At 32.9% G+C, this 16,760-nt stretch overlaps 1 protein-coding gene across 1 annotated transcript in view; it reads right to left on the reverse strand.

Moving 5' to 3' along the window:
- Positions 1 to 4,083: 4,083 nt before the first annotated feature.
- The window catches only part of LOC124372468 (peroxiredoxin-2-like), a gene marked incomplete at its 3' end in the record, with an annotated part of 37,754 nt that continues 25,077 nt past the window's right edge, over positions 4,084 to 16,760 (reverse strand). The window contains exons 4-6 of the mRNA XM_046830871.1: positions 12,118 to 12,253; positions 7,762 to 7,890; positions 4,084 to 4,189 (exon numbers count right to left, since the gene is read on the reverse strand). Coding sequence (XP_046686827.1) covers positions 4,084 to 4,189; positions 7,762 to 7,890; positions 12,118 to 12,253 — 371 coding nt within the window. The remainder of the gene's footprint in view (positions 4,190 to 7,761; positions 7,891 to 12,117; positions 12,254 to 16,760) is intronic.

The raw sequence follows: 16,760 nt of genomic DNA on the forward strand, positions 1-16,760 counted from the left end.
CATTGATTTTTGAGGTGAAAATATCAAAGAGCTCTCTTGTATGTCTGTCTTTCGTCAGTGTGGTAAATTTTACGTTACATTTTAACAGGGTCTTTGTTAGCCTGTTGTATAGATTTATTCACATCTATAATACATAACGAATATATATTATACTTGTTATATATGTATGGACCAAAATAGAAAAACAAAAAAGATGTTTAACTATGTATACTGAATACATGAAAAATCTAAGATGAGCTTCAACTAGGATGGAAGAGAGAAAAGCAACAAGAATTATATAACTAGAAGTGTTAAATGTGTTATATACAAAGTGATTTAGTTTAAAGTGTAACAGAGATTTTTTCAGTACGCTAACAGATATTTTGAGAATCTGTTTCTAAAATTTTGTGAACTGCAAACAGGCTAAAAACGTCAGCAAGATGTTTAAAGTAGGCATATTACTAAAGAAGGTATAAACAATACACCATAATAAGTAGCCCTACTTCCAAAATGTTATTACTGCTAGAGCAGCCCGCACCAAAATAGTTTGATGACATTTGCGGCAGTGTTACCACATCTCCGCTAACCATCAGCTGTTCCCTGATGTTGAGACAGATTAGTAATTTTTTATATTCGTAAAACAGACAACAGTGTTAGAGAGGGGATTAAAACACAACAGCCACCATCAACTAATTTGGTGCTCACTGCTCTAGTTTGTTTCTTCAATGTTTTAACACAAAATTTGATAAATGCCCAAAACTACTTTTACTACTTCATTAATACTTGAACCATGCCTTTCTTAGAAGAATATGTAAATAAGTATTTAACCCTTTGGATGCCAACGCCCAAGGCTGCCGCCCTACCCATCACGCTAGCGCCTGAACCAACTGTACTAGCCAAAAACCGCCAGCCCTGTTTTGACGTTTTTGTAACCTATTACGCTTTGCTTTGAATTATCCTTAGTTTTTTATGTTAATTGAATGTTTATTTTTTTATTTGTAGGAAATTATATGCGCTATCGTTTAGTGTTATTATAGATAGCATTTAGAATGGAACTACATTGCTTATGATGTGGTAATGCCTAACCAAAACTTTAGTTTATATAAAAAATTCACTTCAGGCCAAAATATTGGTACGAAAAAAAAAATATTTTTACCTATCGGTGATATTTTTATTCGTTACAGATATTATATCTAAGATTGCTCACAAAAATTCAGAACTGAAAGTTGAAAAATAGTTTCACAAAAATCCTTTTAATTAGTGTTGACATTAGAAAAAATGTACTATAACTAGAATTAATTTTACAGTAGGAAATACGTTTGTACGAGGGCCATCCGGAAAGTAGTACCCGTTTCCGCCGCGTGAGGCGCTGACGACGCGAGTAGCCGCCGGTCAAGGTCAGATCGCTTCAGTGGCTTGTCTGCCTTCTCTGTTACAAGTTCCGTGACGCTAGCATTGCCTGTGTTGTTTCTGTGGCAGTTTATAATGTTTAAAAAAATTGAAAACGCCGCCAGTTGTGAAGTGAGGGCTGTAATAAAATTTCTCAACGCAAGAAACGTTCGACCTTGTGATATTCATCGCCAATTAAAGGAAGTGTATGGAGATAATGTGATGGAAGAGTCATCTGTTCGGCGCTGGTGTCGTAATTTCAACTTGGGGTGGGGGAACACACACGACGATGAGCGTTCAGGGAGACCATCTGTCATTACAGATCAACTGCTGAGGTCATTAGACGAATTCGTGAGGAACGATCGGCGCGTCACAATTGATGACATCTGTGAACATTTCCCTAATGTTTCTCGAACAATTGTTCATGAAATTGTCAAAGACCATCTGCATTATTCAAAAATTTGTGCAAGGTGGGTCCCTTGCATGCTTACAGATGAGCACAAAACCAAGGCCTCATGCAGCGGGGATAACACAACAACTTCTGCAGCAATTCAATTGGGAAATTTTCGACCATCCACCGTATAGCCCGGACTTGGCCCCTTCAGATTTTCATCTCTTTACAAAAACTTAAAGAGTTTTTGGCGGGAAAAAGATTTGACAGCGATGAAGAACTTAAAGAAGGCGTGACTACGTATTTCAATCGGCTGGCGGCGGAGGAATATGACGCTGGAATACAAAAACTCGTCACACGTTATGACAAATGCTTAAATTTGCTTGGAGATTATGTGGAGAAGTAGTTTAAGGTATGCTCTTTTCAATAAAAATGTTTTTATTTGTTAATATTTACTTCTGTGTCTTTATTTCACAAACGGGTACTACTTTCCGGATGGCCCTCGTACATACTTACATAGTATTAAAATGAGAGCATCTTCTCACTACTATAAGTCTATATCATAGATTTTCTTCAAAAAAGTAAGAAAAATCTTTGTCAACAAAATAATTATTTACAAATATATATATATTTGTCCCCGTCACTTCTAACATGTATGTTTAGGGAAACACAATAGGTGGACACTAAACTGAACAAAATTGATTACAGATAGTCTTATTTACTTCTAAAATAGTCCTAAACAGTTCAAACAGACTTTTCAAGTTAAAAAACAACTTTTAAAAGGTGTTTTTCTCAAACGGCTGATCAATCGGACGTTGGTGCTTTTCGCCCGGACCTCGGCGGTCCGATCGATCGAACGTTGGCGTTTTTCGACTAGACTTCGACGGTCCGATCAACCGGACGTTGGCGTCCAAAGGGTTCAGTAAAACTATACCTTTATCACAATTTGAAATTTAGTTATATATGTATATATTTTTATTACCTCATGTTATGGTTCTTAACTAGTTTCTTCTATACTATAAAAGCTTGTGCCACAAAAATACAGTCATAAATCTAGGAACGTTTTAGAGGACCAGATTTCCAACAAAATGACACCTATTCCATGACATTGCAATTGTTGAAACTTTTTACATAATAATTATTCAAGATTTACAATTCACTCAAAACATTATCAGAATATTGGTATGTATTACCAATATTTTTTGCATTTTCAGTAACAGAGTCTCTTAATCATAATTCCACACCATTGTCAAGTGACACATTTTTATAAGTATACAGAATTTTAGCATCAAGCTCGTAAGAATATGTACAAGAACAGATGTTAATTAGACAGGCTTTATTGTGGATGATTATAATGCTACCAACTGAACTGCTGACCTGAGCCACTGATCTAACACAATTCCTAAACGTTCATTTATTTCTGTTTTGAATTTCATGCCCAATATTCCTATTATTCCATAATTACAGCACTTTTAATATACTTCTTTTGTATAAGATTGTTGCTACCTTAAGGATCCTTGAATCCATAAACCATATAGCGTAAAATGCCTCATGCATAGCAAGCTAATCATAGCTTAAAACCAGAAAATACATGTGTAGAGAGACAATACCATTTCTTTATAGTTCAGATTCATGTCAACTTAAATTGTATTTAATTGTTATATATTATACAATGTACTAATAATATATAGTATTAGGGAAATTCAACTAAACAAAATCTAATTTATTTTTACATTAAACCTTAAATTTTAGATAATGACAATTCCAATGATATTTTCCACTAACATATAACATTTTGAAGACTTTTGGAGCAATGGGAAAAAACTTATAAATACTACTAAATGTAAATAATACAATACTTTTCCAAATTATTTGGTTTTTTTGGACGAGGCTTTTCGAAACCAGAGGTTTCATCATCAGGTGACCACAAAAAAAAAACCTTTGTTTAAAAGATTTATTTCTTCATTGGTAAAAGTTTCTGATGACAAGTTACACACTATTTGTTGGTATTTAATAGGAAATTTGGTTTCTTGAAGAAGAAATGGCTCATTGGAATTTAGAAGTAATTGAAATTTGTTTTCTAACTTTTTCTCTTTCTTTCTGTAATTAAAATTAATATTGTCAAGCATATTACAATATTTTTCTTGAAAAAGTTAATGATAAATCGTTGATTTTCAGCCCCTGTACTGAAAACATGGTGACAATTTTGAACTTATCATATTGGTGTTCAAACAGTAATGCAACATTCCATGCGATAAGACGAAATTTACCAGATTTGTAACATTCACATGCAATACAGGCACTGTGAACAAAAACTGCATTACCTTCGCCATGTTTGTCCGTGAACTGAAATGCTTTGACCAGTCTCAGAACCTCATCGACACTGCGACCCACAGGCAGATCATTCACTGTGATTTGTCGAACTGTTCCCTGCAATGTTACAATAAATGTCAAAAATAGCTGTTAGATAGCTGAATAATCAAAAACATTTAATAATGTTATTGCAAGACTACTATTTTACCAATTACTACGAGGCGTGTTCAGAAGTAATTACCATAAAAAAAACAAGTAAAAGAATTTTTTCACACAATTTTAGTTTTACAAGAAGGCCCAAACCTTAAAACTATTTTTCGACATAGTTTCCACCGATGTTCAAACACTTGTAGCAGGTGATAAATTTGTCTATACCCTCTTCGTAGAAGGTTCCCGCCATCAAATGTAGCCACTACTCCAAAGCAGTTTTTACTTTATCGTCGGTTTCAAAGCATTGGCCGCCTAGCTTGCGTTTCATTTGTTGTATACTGTATTTACATGTATTTGAATGAGAAATAAACACATTTATTATTATTATTATGTCACCAGTGGTATGGAGCCAAGCACTGTCATGGAGCAACACAATTCTGTTTTAATTTTTAATTTCTGTTTCTTCGGGGATTGCGTGTGTCACCACTCCATAGACTGCTGTTTAGATTCTAGTGTGACTCGGACCCAAGTTTCATCACCTGTCGCAATTTTGTTTTAAAAATCCTTTCCATCATCACTGTACTGTGTGAGAAAAGTCAAAACACTCCCGACTCACTTGGTTTTGTGCACGTCAGCAAGCATTTTTGGAACCCATCGGGAACACAGATAGCGATAACATAAGCAGTCCGTAACAATATTGTACAAAAGAGTTTATGAAATTTGTTTGAAATCGTCAGATAGCGTTGTCATTGTAAAACGTCTGTTCTCTTGGATTTTTTCGTCAAGTGCCCTTACCAGATCATCAGTTATGAGAGAAGGACAAACGCTACGATTCTCATCATGCCCATTTGTTCAACCACCATTGAATATTCTAACCCACCAATTTCTCTAACATCTTGAAGTTGACGATAAATTTCAACCGGTTTCTCATTCCTTGCGTTCAAAAATATTATTACACCACGAATCTCACAATCGGGGATCACTAATTGTTTTAAACATTCAGAGAAAACTGAAAACACAACGTAGAACGACCAAAATGGTGTGAGTCGATAGCCAGTGAACAAGGACAACTAGTGCACATGCGCGGAACACAGCAGCAGTTGAATGAAACGGTACTTACTTTTCTGAACATGTCTTATGTTTCACATTGTTGAATTTGTCATTTACATCCCTTTTGACAGTCATATATATATATATATATATATATATATATATATATATATATATGACACAATGGAACTTTTTACTAATTTAACTATTTATTTTATATAAATTAATAATGTTTTAAGACAAAATTTACAAAACTGAGAGTGATTATGTTTTTAAAATTTACTCATTTAGAGAATATAAAAAATCTAAAACAGCAATTAGGAACTTTTATGTAGTATCCAAAGAACATTACAATTGTTGCATTTATATTATTTAGAAGCATACTAAAGTTACAAATGAACAAATAAAAGGGATGTTAGTATATGGCTGATATTTGTCATTGCCACATATATAAAATATAAAGACAAGCATTCATGTCGTAATTACAAACACTTTCACTAGATATGAACTTATTATAAGCCTACTAAATAAGAATGTTACACTATACAGAGTATATATCTTAACTGTGCCAACATAGGTACCTTAAAAGTAACTAACTACCTTTACAGAAAAGATTAGTAAGAAAACTTCCTACTTTGCAGTAACCATTAAAAGTATGAATACAAAATTTCAAAATTTTGCTGACCTTTTCCAACAAGGTGTCCAATTCTTAAAATGTCTTGGGCAAAACCTTGTATTTTCTTAGACAAAAAATCTTAAAATAAAAATAATATATAAAAACTGTTTTATTTTTGACAATGATTCATTTCCCTTATTCTATTAGGAGCTACAGCCTACCAGTTTTAAAAATGACATGTTTTGCCATATTTCAGCACCATTATGAATGTTTAAGTTTAGATTTCAAATGTAATGAAAAAGCTAAAGATATTATTGTAAAGTGAAGTGTTAGTATTGTGTCCAAGGTCAATAATAAAACCTTAGTGTAGTTAATAAATCGCCGAAATGAATACACAAATGGAATAGTAAGGATATAACAACAACCATAGCCAATAAACAAGTAAGTAGTATTCCATTTTTATACTGTTGGTTACACTGGTCGGTGACTGATTGAGCTATAACTAATTTATTTTATTTTATTTTATTAATTTTAATTAATTTAATTTATGTAGCATTTTACCAAATTGTAGTGACACACTAAAAATTATATATTTCTTCACACTAGTATCCTTAATATTTCAAGTTTTCTTCTGGCTTTATTTTGGATACTGTAGTTATAAAATAAAGTTTGGTGCAGTGATAAATATTACGGGTAACATCCCGAATATTTATGACAGGATAGCTTATTGGTGTAAAGTACTGGCTCACAGAGTGTGGGAAGTGACAGAGCTTTCATACCCAAGCAAGAATATAAAATAGACCACAGCCATAAACCAAGAGATGTCACTCCCATGTTTATGGTAGGATTCCCTTGAGGTGTGAAGAGTTTGACATCATGTCTTACGAGAAGAATACTTTTACCTCAGGGCAAGGATCCAGAGCCACTCTCCTCCTTAGTCTAGTTACAGAACTTACTATACTAGGGAGCTCCAGCCATCTACATTACAAATAGTTAAGGCGGATAGCACAGTTATCCGTATTACCTTAGTACAATACAGTCTACTTAACATTAGTTCAGTGTTTGTGCAAAAGTATAGTGCAAACTAAAATACACAGTTTTACTTAAGATTTACCACAGTGTTTTATTTAAAGACTAATGCCAATACTCAAGGCGTATCACGTGCCGCTACAAATTTAATTGTGAATTAGCAATGTTTTAACGTGGTGTGAACTAGAAAACTTTGATGTTAGTTTTGACGCCAGATGTGTACGGGCTAAGATAACTGTGTTTTATTTATAACTAATAATATTAATGAGATTGTAAAGCAAGAAGTAGTTAGTTAAATAATACAAACCCTTTTCATGAGCCATCAATTTTGTTTATATAAGCTACTAACTAAACTATTAAATTTAATTTGGATCATTATAAAAGAATACAAATTAACACGGTACTGCGGCAGATGCCTTATGGCGCAGACAGAACAGGATTGACAACAGCCAAGAGCTCTCAGTATAGAGCTGCTCTGAAGGTTCAACTAATTTTTTAAAACAAGTTTTAGGCCAAATATCAAAATTTTTTGTTCAATATCAATGTAACATCAAGAAGCAAACAACTTAGAATAAAACCAGAAATGTACCAAACCAAACTTACAATATTTTGTTCTATAGACCTCTTACTAAATAGTTTGCTCATCATATTTATGTAAACGAGTAAAATATTAATTATGATCATTCCAGGATTCAACTAACATGGACTTTCTAAAAGAGCTGCTCTGAAAAATCTTCTATGCTAATAAGGTACAGTCCAGGTAAGCCACCCAACTTGCGTTTATTCATTTGGAGTTGTATGTATTGATTGAATATGTGCTACTTTTACAAGTCTAAGACTGTACCTGTGGATCAATTATGAACAGTCCTCTGAGAGGAACCCCATCATCTTCTAGGAGAACATTGTAATCCCTTGCAATCGTCTTGTTAAAGTCAGCCAAGAGAGGATACTTCAGTTCTCCCAGGCCACCGTGCTAAAACAAGAAACCAATTTATATATAGCAATATTGAAACTAAAGTTATAGAGATCACAGTCAAGAGGAGAACTCACTACTTCCAGACCATTGTTTAAAAAAAGAAGAATTAACATCAATACAGAATTAAAGCGATAGAAGTAAGACAAGAGAAAATACTTGAGTTCTTTCAGACCATCCTGCTGGAACATCAAATGGGTTTTTAAATAACACTGAAAATAAAATTATATACAAGGTGAATAAAAAGTCAGGACCCCACCTCTTTATTGTTTTAAAGTTTATATAAGGAGAGTAGTGGTGCAATGAAGATAGGACGTTTCATTCAGTGATTTTGAGCATTTTTTTGTGTCCTCAAAAATGTGGGATTTTGGGAGCAACTCAACAATTTCAAATGTAAATCCCTCTCAAGTGATCCCTCATTTTGAAGAGCATAAAAAACTTAAAAGAATTGTGAAAACCAGAGATCACTATCTCTTACCCATCCAAAATAATATCCAGAGGTACCAGAACAATATTTCTAATAACTAACCACGGCGCCAAGTCAAATAAAACGTTCAAACTGAAGTCCTCTTACTATTTGGCACTGAGAAAAGCGTAGGGTAAAACTCGTCTCTCACGTTTTCTAAAGTCTGAAGTGGTATTTGGTTACAGGCCTTCAACAATACTGTTTCATAAATCTTCAATGTTTTTCTACTAGTGTTTTGTAAATTATGGACTTAATGTGAACCCACAGAAAAAAGTCCATGGGTGTAAGATCTGGAGACAGCACAGGCACTATTGGACCAGCCTATCAAACACTGCCCACATAGTTGAGTTCCCAGGAGATGTCGTACATGCATGATGAAAATGTGCTGGGCACCATCCTGCTGGAAGTAAACAATGTTTTCATCAAATTCGTATTCATTTTCCTTAATAAAAGTAGTTATTGCAGGAAAATTGATTCTTGTAACATTTGCAAATACAGTCCATTAAGAATCGTATTAACCCTTTGCACTCGAGAGTAAAATTTTTGGTCACTACCAAAAACTCGGACCTCTATTAAACAAGTACTGGCGAAAACCTCGGAGCCCTTTTTATCAATTTTGTAAAGGTTTTGTTAAAAAGTTGTAACTTTTTTATTTTTTCAGCTAGAGTTATAATTTTGGTTTTGTTTTATTTGTCATAAAATTCTATATTGTAAAAAAATATATATTTGTAATTACCTTATTTTTAATACCTTTTTTCACTTATAAAAAAAAATTTTTTTTTTTGTAAAAATGTTTACAAAAATTAACATTTAGCTGTTATAACTGAAAAAAATTGCATTGACATTATATAAACTATTATTATTTCTAGGTTCCTTACATAATTGTAAACATGCACATAAAATTTCATAAATTTACCTCTATAAACAAAAATGTTGTAGGCAGTTTTGTAATTTCCGACAATTTCCCCAAATAGTGAGTTATTTGTCAAGTGATTGAATATTTACTTTTTTATACCTTTTTATGCCCGTAATACCGGTACTTTGGGATTATACCGACCGCACCAGTATGAAGAACACAAAAATATAAATTTATAGAAACAAACATGATAAAACGAAAAAACAACTCTTTAATTACAAAATTACAAACTTACAACGATTATCAATGGGGTCAGATTCCGTTATATGCCCCCAACGCTTAAACCTTTTTCAATGAACTTAGAACGTTATAAAACGATGTAGTTGAGTAACAGAACTAACATTCCATCAATCAACAAGCATTTCCAGCATATTGTGATCGGTATTTTTGTCGCTGTTATCTTATCTTTCTTGAGAATCCCGATTACGGCAGGCCGCGCGGCATCACATGATTATTTAAGTTTTTTGCACGCTACATAATTGCCTTTCCATTACAATTCAATTTATATTTCTGAGCAGCCCCTCTAGAATTTGATATTTTACTGATAGGTACTATCTCGAGGGATGTTTTTCTTTCGTTGACATCAGCGCGCTGATAGCCGGAGGCACTCGCATTTTGGGTGGCGGAGTGTGATCAAGAATAAAAACAAGTTTTGTGTGTTTTTTCAATAAAGAGTTTAGTTTTTGTTTGGTAATGTTTGTTTTTGTTGAATTTTTGGAGAAATGTAGGGGTAAAACACGGAAGTACAACAAAGCGACGCACCAGCTGAATGGGCGGCGAGACTCTGCAATCACGTTATCTACTAGACCGCTCGACTTTGACCTCTGTCTGAGGATGGGGAGGGGTTTACGATAAGACAATTCCTATTTTATATTGACGAAATATTGTTCTACGCTAATCTAGTAATCAGTAGAAGCAAAATGTCAAATAACGATTCATATCTGGGTGTGGTCGGTATAATCCCAAAGTACCGTAATACCTCCCTCACTTTCACTTTTGACATCGTCAGATGATTCCGAATCTGATATGTTACTGACAAAAATATCATTCAGATCGTCAACATAACCTTATTGACTGAAATAACTTATCAGACTAAACCTAACAATGAAGAGATCAGCTGTTGAAGTTGGGATCAAATCAGCTGACGAAAATGGTGAAGTTGATTTGATCACCTCTACAACACAATGTAAAACTGCAAAATCACCGCTATAGAGTATAAAGGTTTACTACGTTTTTACATCCAACAACTATCCAGCTTCGTATATCGCAAATTTACCGCATTTGGATAATTTATAAAGCTAGTATAAAGGATTTACCAAACGTCCGACATTTCGGACGTCCGAGGTTTTGGCCTAAACAGCAAACGTCCGAAATGTCAGACGTCCGAGGTTTTGGCCAAAACAATGATGTCCGATATTTCAGATGTCGGAGTGCAAAGGGTTAGTAAAAATTTGTCCTAAAATGTGATTCCCAAAAATCCCAGCCCACATATTTACTTTTTCTGGGCATTGGCTGCAGGATTAATGGAAAACATGAGGATTATCTGTGTCCCAGTACCTGCAGTTGTTTGTTTATAACAAACCTCATCGACAAAAAAAAACTGCCTTCTTTACTGAACACAACATTTTGAACAAACATTGAATGAGCAAAAATTAGTGCTTCCATTTCCTCACAAAATTATAGATAACAGTCTGAATCGTTTTCATTTAACTTATATACAAGCTGAATTTTATAATGTTGAAATTTATTTTTATTCAGAAACCGTACCACAGACCCTTGAGAAATGTCACAAAGATTTGTTACTGATCTGGTGGGCGGGTGTGGATCTTAAATAAATTGTGCTACATTTTCAAACTGTTTGTCTTTGCCTAAAGGAGGCCGATCTGAGCGTGGAGCAATCTGATATGGATCCAGATACTCGAAACATTTACTTTTTTGTGTTCTTAAGTATTTCCTTGTCACAGGTCAATCAGGAAATGCAACAATAAACTGCCTTTCTGCCTTCATGATAATTTTCATTCAAAGCCCCAAAATTAAATATCATTTCTACTTTATTGCAGTGACTATGGGGCATTATTACTAAGAAGTAATAATTTGAGAATATTATTTAAAAGTAAGAACGACAAAGCAATTCAAAATCAAAACTGTAATAGTATTAAAACACAAAGAAATATCTCAAAAACACTTTATGAAACAGTAACCATACACTAATGTTAATACTGGATAATAATGATCCACTGAATCATATCCACTCTAAAAGTATGACCTAAAAAACCTTTTCTGATGAGACTGAAACAAAGAAGAGACTTGTTTGTACTAAAACCGTAGTTCGAACTGGGAAAGCCCGGTCACTCTTCACAAATACTTCTTACCAATGTACTTTCTAATCTTCATTGGATCCTTCGTCCATTACTTTCCCAACTGATTAAGAACACAAATTACCAATAAACTGGTTTCCACACAGACAGTAACTTTAAAACAACAAAACATGTAAATGTGACTTAATTAAAATGTTGACAACCTATTATTTTGTATGGGAAAGAGATAGCAATCTGTGGTTTCCACCATTTTTTGTTTTTGCATGCTCTTCAAAATGAGGAGTAACTTGAGAGGGGCTTACATTTAAAACTTTTGAGTTGCCTTCAAAAATCCCACATTTTTGAGGGATACAAAAATGTTCTAAATCACCAAATGAAAATTCCTTTCCATATTGCACCACAACCCAAATGATATCTCCTTATATAAACTTTAGAACAAAATAGAGAGGGTCCTGACTTTTTATTCACCCTGTATAATATAGCCATATCAAACAATTTTGTGAAAAAGAACAATCTTGACAAATTACCTTTCTTGGTGTGTTGATCCAAGCAAGATGGCTGAAATGGGAATCACAAGAGACACCAACCACAGCTGTATTGATGGCTTTGAAATCTTTAATCCGATCACTGAAAGCAATGATCTCCGTCGGACACACAAATGTGCTGCAACATAAAATAAAATCATGTTGTTGTATAGAAGTGAATATACTTAACAGTGTGAAATAATTTTGTAAGATCCTGCATTAAGTAATCCTGCATTTTACAGTACTGGGAGTGAAACAAACCCGATAATGGAAAAATGATGTCTAACTGATATTTCAAGTTGTAAGGTGTGCAAATGTTCCCTGAATTGACCGTGTGCAATAAAGAGAAAGGACCAGTTTCAAAAGGTCTTTGTTTAGCTTCATCAGCCAGTTTGTGAACTAGATTGTTAGTGTCTCTAATGAGTTTCTTGCCAAATAATTACCCACAAAAACTCTGCCACTGATTACAGTGCTTATCTCTGAACCATTTCCTAATAGCATGACCAGTAAGCAGTTGACTTGCTAATACACAAGCCAGTTCAGGTCCAAGAAAACTGCTTCTTTGAGCCAATTCATCAGAATGTTCGCAAGAAGAGCCTAAGTGCAAAGCATGTAATTAGATGGAGGAGACTACTAAACACATTATTTTGGATTGTGAGAGACTTGAGGTAAGGAGAAAAACCCTACTTGGAATCTCACAACTAAGTGATAAATTCAAAAGTCAGCATTGGGCAGAAACTCTTGGATCTCATTGAAGGTAGGCACGGAACTTGGAGTGTGAAATAAGCTTAGGTTGGCACATTAAAAGTAAGTCCTTTATACCCCCCTTTTAATCTAATCTATATAAATTTGTAATTATAATATTGCATTAGACATTGTAAAATAAACTAGAAATGGTTTAATTCTTTCCATAAGAGTCTGAGTACTCCATCCATTTTGTTGTGTTGTCATAACTCTATAAAGGTCTACATGACATTTGAAATATAAACTCCACAGTGACTGCTATCATTAAGATATCCCTTTGTCATAAACTTTGTGTTGTTTCAAGGTGTCAAGTCCTTATATAAATGAGATATTTGCATTGCATTTTTTTTTTTAAATAAATAAATTTAATGGACGTTTTATTTAAAATGTCATTAAATGATGGATTGTTCCATTAAAATCTTCTGAATTTAACATTTCTCCCAATATTGTTTTTGTTTGGTTAATTGCCAAACATTTAATTGTTTCTCAGGAAGATGTATTATACTTATGAAATTGTATTGACATTTTAGAACACCATTTTCAAATTTTATTAAAAACAATAATGCTGTTAAGGGATATTGTACTTTTGATATTTCTACAAACAAGGACTTTCTTTATAATCTCTTTGTAGTTTAACATCAATGCATGTTTTTTTTAAACACTAATAGTGGGAAACAAAGGTGTATGCTTTTGCATTTAGAATAAATTAGGAGGGAATACATCAGGAGTGTGAAATATTGTGGGACTTCCTGCCAGTACTAGTACTTGTACTGTGTGGAATAAAAAAATAGCCATTTGTTCCTTCCTAAGAGGACTGTACAGTTTCCGATATAAAAAAATCATCAAATAATCCAAACCTTATATCACTAAGCCTTTTTCCTACATAAACCTGTAGCAGTTACCACACACAATTCATTTTGAAGAACAGGAAGCATATTATTTTTAAGTGCATTCCAAGCAATCCTGAAATAAGTGAGTCACTGAAAAATATTCCTATCTCTTGATCCATTTTAGATTTAAGTTTAAAGAAGGGGTCTCGAAGTCGTAGAGCGAAATTGTTGTTTAAATACCTCTGTAATTTCTTTCTCAAATTTCTCTCCAATATTTCATGACATTTTACTGAATAGCTTTAAATGGTTTCAGTAAAAATCAAACTATTTCATGCCAATGTGGAGAAATCATGTCTAATCATGAGACTATAGTCTAAGTTCTTTGCTTTTCAGTTAACACACTTGTGACATAGTAAACTATGACATTTTACTGTAGTTGATTAATATCCCAATAAAAAAAAAACCCTGACAGAGAAAAACTTTTGCGCATAATTTAAAATGTGTAAAGTGTAACTGACTTTGACATATGAATAACAGCAAACATTAACTATGACCTGTTTAAATGTGTGTACCGTAGTTGTAATTATTTATGCTGAATCACGGTAGGAAGTAGGCTCTTTTGTTAACTAGACGCGGTGCGTGGACATTGTTGGTTCGAGACAAGACATCAGCTGATCGAGATGTCAACGGTGATACGTTCCGAGCCAGTTCCCGGAGAGAGGGGGACCAGTCTTGAAGTTTCAACGACAGGGTGCAGACCTCAGTAGAGAAGCAGTATTTCTTCCTCTAATCCTATAGTTTGGGATCTAGAGTAATTCTTTTAATCGGGTGTAAATTCAAATCAAGTTTTAATTTTCTTTAGTGCGTTTTTAGTTTCCTATCAGCCTCCATAGTCTTCAAAGTAGTAAGTCCCGTACCAGCGTTTAGTTAATATCTTTTATTTTTTATACTGTTGTGATTAAATTAGTAAAATTTCCCATATTTCAGAGTCTGAGAATTAATTCAATTTTTGAAGTATTGTGAATTAAATTTTGGTCGTAAAGTTAATATCAAGTTTTGTGTTATATTGATTTTGAATATTTTGAGAAGAGAACTTTTTATTTTATTTTGTTAATTTAAACCATTTTTGGAGAAGTATACATTTTTTAGTTTCATTTTAATTTTAATTCTTTTTTTAATCAGACTCTTAATTAGATTTGATCGATTGTGAGAACTTTTTGAAGAAAATCAAATCTAAAGTTTGTAAACTTTGTTCAAATTTTGGGTGAACTTTATTTCGGAATAAATCAAGTATTTCCGAAATGTTGTTTTGATTTATAAAGTATTAGCTCCAAATTAATATAATATATGTGCTATAATAACGGTACATGTGTATAAATTATTATATACTTGATAGGTGATTAAAACTTTGTTTGTTGATTAAACCAAGGATAATGAAGTGCTAAGAGAGTTTTTAAGACCAGTGGGGTGTAGCTCAGAGGGACTTTCAAAATAGGAATAGATCTATAAGTTAACCAGGGACACTAAGAATGTCACATGTAAAAAACTTTCAGCACAAACGTCCAGTAGCTTTTAAGTGATTGAATTACACACACACATACACACAAACATACAGAGAGATTCCATTAGATTGTTACATAATAGTATACAGTAGATTGTCAATAAAAAATGGTATGAATTATATTACCTGCACTGGAAGCGGTCACTTTGTGTAGTTCCCAAGTAAGTTAAAAATAATGATTTTTGTTTTATTAGTTTACATGATGTTATTTAGATGATCTTCATGTAAAAATTAAATAATTTTTCTTTAGTATTTGGGGAATTTTTATTTCCTATACCCTTACCAGTGTAACACTGCTAAAAGAAAAAAAATACATAGCAACATAAATAATAGTTTATTAACAGCATACATTTCTATCATATCCTAAATTAAAAAAACATAATGTTAAAATTTAAAGTGTTATATTAATTTTTGTAAATAAACTCTGCTGAAAATCAGACCTACAAATTAAGATATTTCATTATCTCCAATCAGAGCAACAAACAGTCTGGTCCTTGTTGCCAAACTGCTCTTGTATGCCTCTCATCCTTGAACCATGTCCAAGCTACTCCTAATAATGACCTAGGCCTACAATACAAATATAAATATTTCCACCAATTGTTTTAGACCGACTCAGTCTCAATTAAGTACTCCACAAATAAAATAATGCAAGGATTATAAGCAATTACATGTACATCAGTTTGTTTTGCTAGCTGTCTTAACAATGGCTACTGAGATACAATGTAATAAGAATTTAAAACATTCGAATCAGTCCATTTCCCTGGTACACAATATAACTCTGAACGCAATGTTATAACCTTGTAATTTCATATTACCAATGAATTAATGACGGCCCCAAAAACTGAAAATTCTACTTACAATTTAACTGTTACTTTTTGTAGCCATACAAAATTTTGAACTAAATAATTTAAATTTCATGTCAAAAACATGTCCAATGTGCCCAGATTGTCTTTACTTTGTGGCTTTTTGAACATAAAACAGTTAATTACACAATTTGTATTTGATCCTCATAGTGAACCATTTCACTAAGGTCCAAGGTAATATAATATAGTGACATTTTAATGTAGCAACTTGACTTCTAGATATTGTTGAAAATATAATTTTCTACATTGTAATTTTTATCAGATTTAAATAAAGATATTTATATAAAAATTAATAATTTACAAAGTACACACAAACAACATTCACAAACACACCTGTACAGACATAATATCTCATTAACGATTTTTGTGGAGAAAATTTAAAATTAGGAGTATGGGAACAAAGACAACAACCTTTTCTTACCATATATATATATATATATATATATATTAAATTAAATTACAAAATAACCAGGATTCTTATATAGAGCCTAACTCATAAGTCTAATTCATAAGGCAATTTTTATATATAAAACTGTCATAAATTAATTACGGTTGAACAGTAGGCTATTTTAGTTATTTTGGAAACAATTCTGGTTGGGCTCTCAAATAGACAAATAACTACAACTTGGCATAAAGCCTTAACATTCT

This window comes from Homalodisca vitripennis, unplaced genomic scaffold (genome assembly GCF_021130785.1).
Source record: "Homalodisca vitripennis isolate AUS2020 unplaced genomic scaffold, UT_GWSS_2.1 ScUCBcl_3322;HRSCAF=8786, whole genome shotgun sequence".
NCBI lineage: Eukaryota > Metazoa > Arthropoda > Insecta > Hemiptera > Cicadellidae > Homalodisca > Homalodisca vitripennis.